Source organism: Centruroides sculpturatus, unplaced genomic scaffold (genome assembly GCF_000671375.1).
Source record: "Centruroides sculpturatus isolate CEXI.00-Female unplaced genomic scaffold, Cexi_2.0 scaffold398, whole genome shotgun sequence".
Classification (NCBI taxonomy): Eukaryota; Metazoa; Arthropoda; class Arachnida; order Scorpiones; family Buthidae; genus Centruroides; species Centruroides sculpturatus.
This window is the reverse complement of record NW_019384660.1, coordinates 574,331-582,285: the sequence shown is the minus strand read 5'-3', so window position 1 is coordinate 582,285 and position 7,955 is coordinate 574,331. Positions and strand designations below refer to the sequence as shown.

Sequence of the window (7,955 nt, the reverse complement as noted above, 5' to 3'; positions counted from 1 at the left end):
TTTTTCTGTAGGATTTGTGATGAAATGCGATGAAGAGAGATGACTGACCACACCACTTCTCCAGGAATGCGAGATTGGATTCGGGACAGACACACTTATGACGCCGTACAGACTGGGTCGTACGATTGTGTCGGCCGAATTATACACGGTGTACCGCAATATCGAGTGCCAGATTCGTTCGATTGTCCAAGTATTTCGGACGGAGATAATCAGCCAGTACAAGTTTCTGTATATCAGACATACATCCGGGAAAAGACCCACCCCACATATAGAGTGACGTGTACTCTTCAGTTGGACCATCCCACATCTGGGCCGAGGGAGAGAGTCGAAAGTAGATGTGAGGACAAACCATCAACAGCTATATTTAAACGACACACTACAAGCAGCAGGAATAGTTGTGCTAAAGATAGCAACCAACTGTGCTGCTGTTCTCGGGACGACCGTCTCTCGTCCCATTCAGCGTCTGAGGACAGTTTAACTCTCGACGATATTCTCTTAACTTTCGAGAGGTTGTGCAGCGAATTTGATCTCTCTGAGGATTTAGCGACTACTACTCCAGATGCAAGAAATGAGAGAAAGAAATTAAGTACCCTCCCTACTGTAAGAGGATCATTGCAGCGTTCGGGAGTTTTTACGCCCGAAAGAGAGGGGGGCAGGCAGGATGGGGTAAGGGGACAATCTCACTTACCCAATATATCCTTAACAAGGCTAACAAAGGTCACACCACCGCGTCTCCTAGGAGCGGGGAGACGAGTGAGAGTTAAGCCAGACCTGCCCTCCTGTTTGATCAAAAAGTGGGAAAAGGATAATTTAACAAGAATGGAAAAATCTCCGCGTCCTCCTAGATCTCCAAGTGCCGGTCAAAGCAGGTTGAAAGAATTAACGGATAAACTGAGAAATAGCAAAGATAAACCTTATCCTGTTGTAAGAAGTTCCTCGATGTCTCACGTAGATTTAACTAACGAAGTGTTAGAAGTTCATTCGGGACCTGCGACGTTACCACGAAGGAGAACGGGCAATTGTCCCACAACAACTGGAGTGCAATTGAGATCAGATGGAAGTAGCATATCGTTAGATTCCGCCGTGGATGAAGGATTAGATTCAGAGACCGATCCCGGTAGGACGATGGAACCACTGCCTCTTCTTGCTCCTGATAAAAGGAGAAGAAAAAAGGGACAGTCGGTAGGTTTCAGATCCCAAGAACATCCACCGAAATCGGGAAATGGTCGTTCTTTAACATATCCTCCACAGAGAAAAGGATCCGGTACAGAAGAGGATATTCAATACAGTTCTGTTGATAGCGAAGGATTAAAATCGTTGTGTGTGCCAGGAATAATAGCTGAGGGATCAAGGCATAGAAGCAATGTATCTCTCGCCGACAGTCATTATTGTCCTAGCGAAGGTGTAGCAGAGGAGACATATAGTGATGTGATAGATAGTGTGACTTCTGCTGACCTTAATAAACTCACCGTCACTGATGCGAAAATATCGAAAAAGAAACATCATAGTGACCCAGGGAGTGATAAAATGACTGGTGAAAATGTCGATTTTCCCGAGTTGATGGCTTCCAGTAAAAGCGAACCAGAACTCGGAGAATCACCACAACCCAATTCTATAGAAGAAAAAGGGCGCGATGGCATGAGACTCGACATTCACGAATCTGCACCCGATGTCCAGTGTCCTCAGAATATTGCACGTCATAGATCAAGTTACCAAACAAGGACTGGTTCTTTGACTCCTTCTCCCTCACTTCATCCAAGGATATTTGGAATAGATCCGGAACGTTTAACTGCCAACGAAAACCCAGAAAAATACTCTACTAAGAGCCCGCAGCAACAGCGTAGGTATTCTAAAAAGCGACTGAGAGGACCTTACGGAGAAATGCTGGAAGAAGAAATGAGGAAATCCGGCGAAAAACAGAAATCGTCGTTTTGTGACGATCTCAGTTTTTTGCAGGAACTCTGTATTCAAACTCCGACATCAAATACCAAACCAAATCTTTTTTCTAGCAGTCAATCACTTGACGATTCTCATCTAAAAAATGAAAGCAAAGTGCCTAAAAGAAAAATTAGTGCTAATCTTCCTTTGGAAGGTGATACTGTTCAGCATTACGACACTCCGTCCAGTCCGGAATTAGATTATTCGGATAACAACAATAACAAAAACACAAATAAATGGAATGATTCTTGTGCAGAAAATGCAGATAACCATAACAGAAACGAGTCATTTAAGAGACATCAGGTACGTTTTCTATTTAAAAATAGTTATGAAATCTTATTTTTGAATAAAGAATGCATTAAGTAAGCCTATCTAAATCTCCAGATGAACCATAATTGCATAATTTCCACGCTTTATCGTGAAGTTAATGGATGAAAATTAAAAAATGACCGCATTGTTATTGCAAAGAAGCAGAGATTCAGCTTCTGATACCCGCATATGGTTATAAGTAGCTTTGACCTCAATATAAGTTTCATAATGTCGGAACTCTAACAATTGTTTTGATTGCAAAATAACTACGTAATCAGGCCGATAAGAAACAATTGTCAAAAAAAAAAAACGAAGGCAATTATGATCTTCCCGACAATCTGTTACTATTCTTTAATAACTCTTGCTTTCATACTAATGACTCTTCTTCCTCATCTCTCCTCTCATCATGTAAAGTAACAATTGTTTCCTTCTATATAAATTTTAGTGTAAATTCTTAAATTAATAAATTTATCTGATCTATGAAATTATTTACGAAATTTTCAAAAAAATCAGGACTTTCTGTTCCTGGGTTAATGACGATAATTTCATTATTTTTTTTAAGTTTAAACAATATTTCTGTTCATTTATAATGACTTGTAAATGTATTGAAGTTTCTTACGTGATATTTTAAGTTGCTGATTATGTAAAGTATATCCCAAAGGTACTATAAGTTAATTTATAAGCTAACATTTATATTATATAAGTATATATTTATGTTATTTGTGTAATTGAAATATCAATAATGCAAATTTTACTTACCTATAACACTATCAGCTTTGTGACGTAGGCATTTTTTAAAAAACGTCATAGCACTGTACTTTCTAATTGTCGCCATCTCAATTAACACGATATTAGATCGATTAAAAAATCCAATAACCCTTCAGGAAAGATAAATTATTTATCAGTATTAATAAACCTGTTTTAATATAATTATCAAGAAGTATCAAAGGATTCATTGATTGATATTTATCGGAAATCGTTTAATCCTAATTGAAAATTAACCAATAAATTCCATTCGTCTATATTAAGGGGAGGTTTGTTTTGATTTATAATCGATTATTTTATTTTATAACAAAATGAAATTTTTTTTATACCGAAATTTGACCAATGAAAACAAAGATATGTCCATTACGTGGATATAAATGTGTCCCGCAAACGTTACGTAGGATTCCTTCACGGTTTCAACTAATTGCTGTGTAAAGGGACATTGACAGTGCACAATAAGAACCAGTTACCCGTAGAACGTGCTTTTACACACTTTATCGTAGCAGAAATTTGATGGAATGACTATAAGGTCAGTAAAATTACGATGATCGTTTTTAGTGATAGCAAACAAAAAGAATAAAAAAAAAAACGTAACGCTTCATGCTTTGTGAGAAAAAACATCTTTCTATACAAATATCAATAAATCTGGCGAATTTTTATTATTTAGAATGGATAAATGGTACTTTATTAGACCCTGAATGTTTAATTTTAATAACAGGAAGTAGATAAAAATTTATTTCTTTTATGCGAAATATTATTTATTCATTTATTAAATTAAATATGAATATAGCACAAATACGTGGGGAATAAATTTATTTCATTTCAAAAATAGACGTTTTTTTTTTTCTTCTTTTGCATCACTATTTGATGTTATATAAATGATCCATAAAAAGTTTTAGCTTGTACACATATAGGCCTACACTAAATTTATATTCCTTTTTTATCTCTGAGTATTACATCATATATTGCATTGCGTGACTGTTTAAAATTGTGAGCTACTTTCTAGTATGGATTGATTTCCTTTTATGAATATATCATTGTGATGCTTAAAGAATTAACTAAAGTGGATTTTTTTTCATTGTTAAATTAACCTCATTCGAGAGATAAGAGGGAAGAGGGTAATTCTGTATTGGTTTGCGAACAAAAGTCTTAAAATATGAAACTTTTTTTAAAACTATTTTCTTTATTTAGTCCTTTCCCGAAGTTTCATTTAGCTTAATCGTATTTTCTTAGAAAGGAATGGTAACTTTTAGAAGAACAATGAAGTTTACTTCCTGAAAGTATTTTTGTTTGTTTATGATTATGAGTGGTTTCGTTGGAATGATTCTATTAGAAGCGTTTATAAATAAATATTTTCACTATTATTTTGGTAAGGTAATCTTTTGTATAAATCTTCTTCTTTGTTCTTAATTGTATAGTTGATAAACAATATTTGTCCTTTAGCATCGTTTCATTTCTGTTCTTGATATCATTTGTGACATTTAAAGTACATCTCTGCCAGAGCAAATGATTTGCGCATGCTGACACCTATTTTTGGGAAACGAACAACGAGACGTGGGTTGTTAAGTTGGTTTAGTGCCAGGGTAAGTGTGTTGGAGTGTAATAAGTAAGAAAAACCGTAGACGAAGTTCTTTTGCTTTGTTCTTCAATTCACATCAGGAAGTTCAGATCATAACGTTTATTTACGTTTGCAGTCTCCTTTTCTAAATATTTTTTAAACTGGTTCATTGTTGAACTTTATTTGACTTATTGGTTGTACAATATTTTCCTCTTTTTTTTCTAAAAGCTGACAGTCTCGTTCCTTAATCGACTTAGCTTTCTTACTTCCGTCTTCTTAGTAAATGAGATGGGGTTGTTGGCCCGCTCATATTCTGACCAAACCGGTCACTTCAACGCCTTTAATTTTCTATCTTTACTTATTATTCAAATTAATCATAACATTTATATATATATAATCGATCTGGTTTTAAATTTTTCGTATATCGACTAATGCTTTAATTATTATACCTATATCTTTCTTGTGAATATCACATATCTTTTCTTGTAGTATCCAGTTACGGTGTGTGATTAAACACTGATCGTGTAATAGTTTTTTTTTCTAACTGATATTCTCTTTTTCATTACAAATATTGATTTTTTTTTTTAGAAATAAATTTTTACATTTTTCTTTCGATTATATTTAATTATAAAGCTTGGAAAGATAATAAATTAATGGAATTTAAATAGAAAAAAATGAACTGTGCCAAAATTTTTTTTTTTCGAAATATAAAAATACTAATCCAAAATTATAATGTGTAAGAGTTAACGAAATGCTACCTGATATATCTTAAAATGAGTAAACTATAGCCTAATAGCTGCTTCGTATATAATATTTTATTTAAAATAATAATAATTTGTAATTGTTACAAGATCTCAAATTAATGTATTAAGAAACCGTATTTATTATTTCATTCAAATATTAAGCTTTTATAAGCTAAATAACTATTATAAATATTTTCAACTACTACTTTTTTCAGAGTAAAAAGTAAATAGAATATAACAATAGTAAAAATATTAAGCAGAAATGAAGTGAAAAAATGAAATTAATCAATGGAAAATTTTAGATTGAACTTATATTTTAACATAGAAATATTAATTATTTATTAAAAGATTTATTAGCGATTTAAATATTTAAATTTTTTCAAATTAATTTTCACAAAAATCACGTAATATTGGAGTAATAAAGTACAGTAATCAAAATTTAATAATTTTTCTGTTTTGAACACTTTCAATTCGAATGCTTTTAGCTTTATGATGTCTGCACGTTATCTTAAAGAAATACGAGACTAACATAGAATGGAAATTACATTATATTAAAACTAATTTTTTTTTGTTTCATAAATACATTAAATAACACGCTGATTCTTAAATCAGCCGCATTCAAACCAATTAGTTTCGTGCTCGTTTGAATTATTGATAATGCACGAAGAACGAACGGATGAATTATAGTAGCCTCTTTGGATTGGATTTGTTACGACATTATAATTTTACCTAAAATAATTTCATTCGTAAATTCCTGTACACTGTACATGCATTCATAAAATCGTTCTACTTCAATTTACTACATCGCTACGTTAAAAAAAAAAAAGGAAACAATAATTAATTTAATATTTTAAATGATATTATTCAAAAGAAAAAGTTGTTATATAATTAAATTTAAAATGAAATTTTATTTAAATTACTCCGGAAAATTTATTTCATTTGATATTGTATACATAATGCTCCTACAATATTATTTTTAGATAAAGGTTTTTCGTCTATTTTATTGGCTATTTGAAGTCTTCAGTAAGCTATTGTCTGATCTCTTTTAGAATATAAATTGGACGAAATGCCACCAATTTTAAATTTATATATTTGAAGTCTCTTAAGGTTAAATAATAAATTTTGAATTTTAGTGTGTTGAACTTCAGTTATGTGGTCATCATTTCGTCTAAAAATTACACAGATATTAATTGAATATGGTTCTTAAATAAATGAATTTATTTCGATTAAAAAACATTGACTCAATCTTATCTCTTCCGTGTTTAAAATATATATAAGTTAATTATTTGACGATTTTAATACATATTTAGATTAATACGTGACGAATGTCATTAAAACACCATAACGTAAATTTTAAACTAGTTTTTACGTGAAGTACAGCAGGCAAATTGGGCGTATTTAATACATGATCATTACCCCTCCCATTTCTTTTACTAAACCTAATTGATTTATAACATTGATTGTAACAGGTGTGGAGTTGACCTACTGCACCTTCTCGTGTCTGTAATTGGAAGGGAGGAGCTAGCAGTCGTTAATCTGATATACACGAGATCTCATATTCGGAATTATAGGTAAAAACTCGTGCAAAAATTCACCTTGAAGTTAAGTTTACGCCTTAAGTTTCATTCTCTGTCTAGTTCTATGAACTCCGGTGGGTGGGCGTTATATTTCGATATCCGTGCCGTACTTTCACGATTAACCTTAGTGCCTACGGTAAAGATATTTGACTTCTAACCTCTAGGCGTAAAACCTACAAATGTTAATAAGTTAGTTTCTTTTGGGTTAATTAGTAATTTGAATTATGTGAAAATTATTTTCGGTTTATAAATTATAGAATTTGTAAAAAGTAATAATTAAAAATATTTTAATTAAAGAATACAGACGGCAGAAATAGGGCAAATTCTTCAATTCTATCTTTTTTTTTTTTTTTATTCTTTCCGCCGTTATAGGGAAGGGCATAGTATTTCCTATAACTGCCGCTTGAGGGTTCTGCTATCGGATTACTGAAGAACACTTGACATTTCCCACACTTTATAACACAAAGGAAGGCTGTGCTTGATTCTTCTTTTATTTTAAAAACTTTTTACTTCCAATATTTCATTCGATACATCCTCTAAATCAAAATGAGTATTTCTTAGAATCAATCTCTCTCTCTCTTGGCTATTCCGCATTTGTTTTCACTTCAGGGTGTTTCCTCCTTGACCTCTACCGAGGGATCGGTGAGATTGGGTTGGGTTGAATCCAAATATCTTTAAAGAACGTTCAACCTTTGTGTGACCCAACTTCATCTGCCACAGAGAGGTAGCAATGACCTACCTGAACGGTGTGATCTTTGGCCAGACGTACAGAAGGGCGTGAGTTGCACCATGTCATCATCATTCGTAATCGTCTTGTATACCGGATGAAATCTATTAGTTTAAAAATACCTTTTATTGATTCTTCTTTAAATTTTATAGAGTTTTAATCTAGTGTAAACCGATAATATTTGATATAATAAAAGAAAGAAATCTCGGGCGTTTCTATATTATTTTAGTTTGACGTCCGACACGTGGGTGATTACGGCCTTCGCCCTTTCATTCCAGATTGATAAGTCTGTGATGTCATCATCATCCATTAATACAAAATTTAAATTTTGTGTCCGC

General features: G+C 32.7%; 1 protein-coding gene across 1 annotated transcript in view; it reads left to right on the top strand.

The window, feature by feature from the left end:
- Window positions 1-7,955, top strand: part of LOC111626542 (rho guanine nucleotide exchange factor 17-like) — a 122,119-nt gene continuing 114,164 nt past the window's right edge. Inside the window, exon 1 of the mRNA XM_023369951.1 lies at window positions 1-2,241. Within this exon, the coding sequence (XP_023225719.1) occupies window positions 40-2,241 (2,202 nt within the window). The 5' untranslated portion in view covers window positions 1-39. The remainder of the gene's footprint in view (window positions 2,242-7,955) is intronic.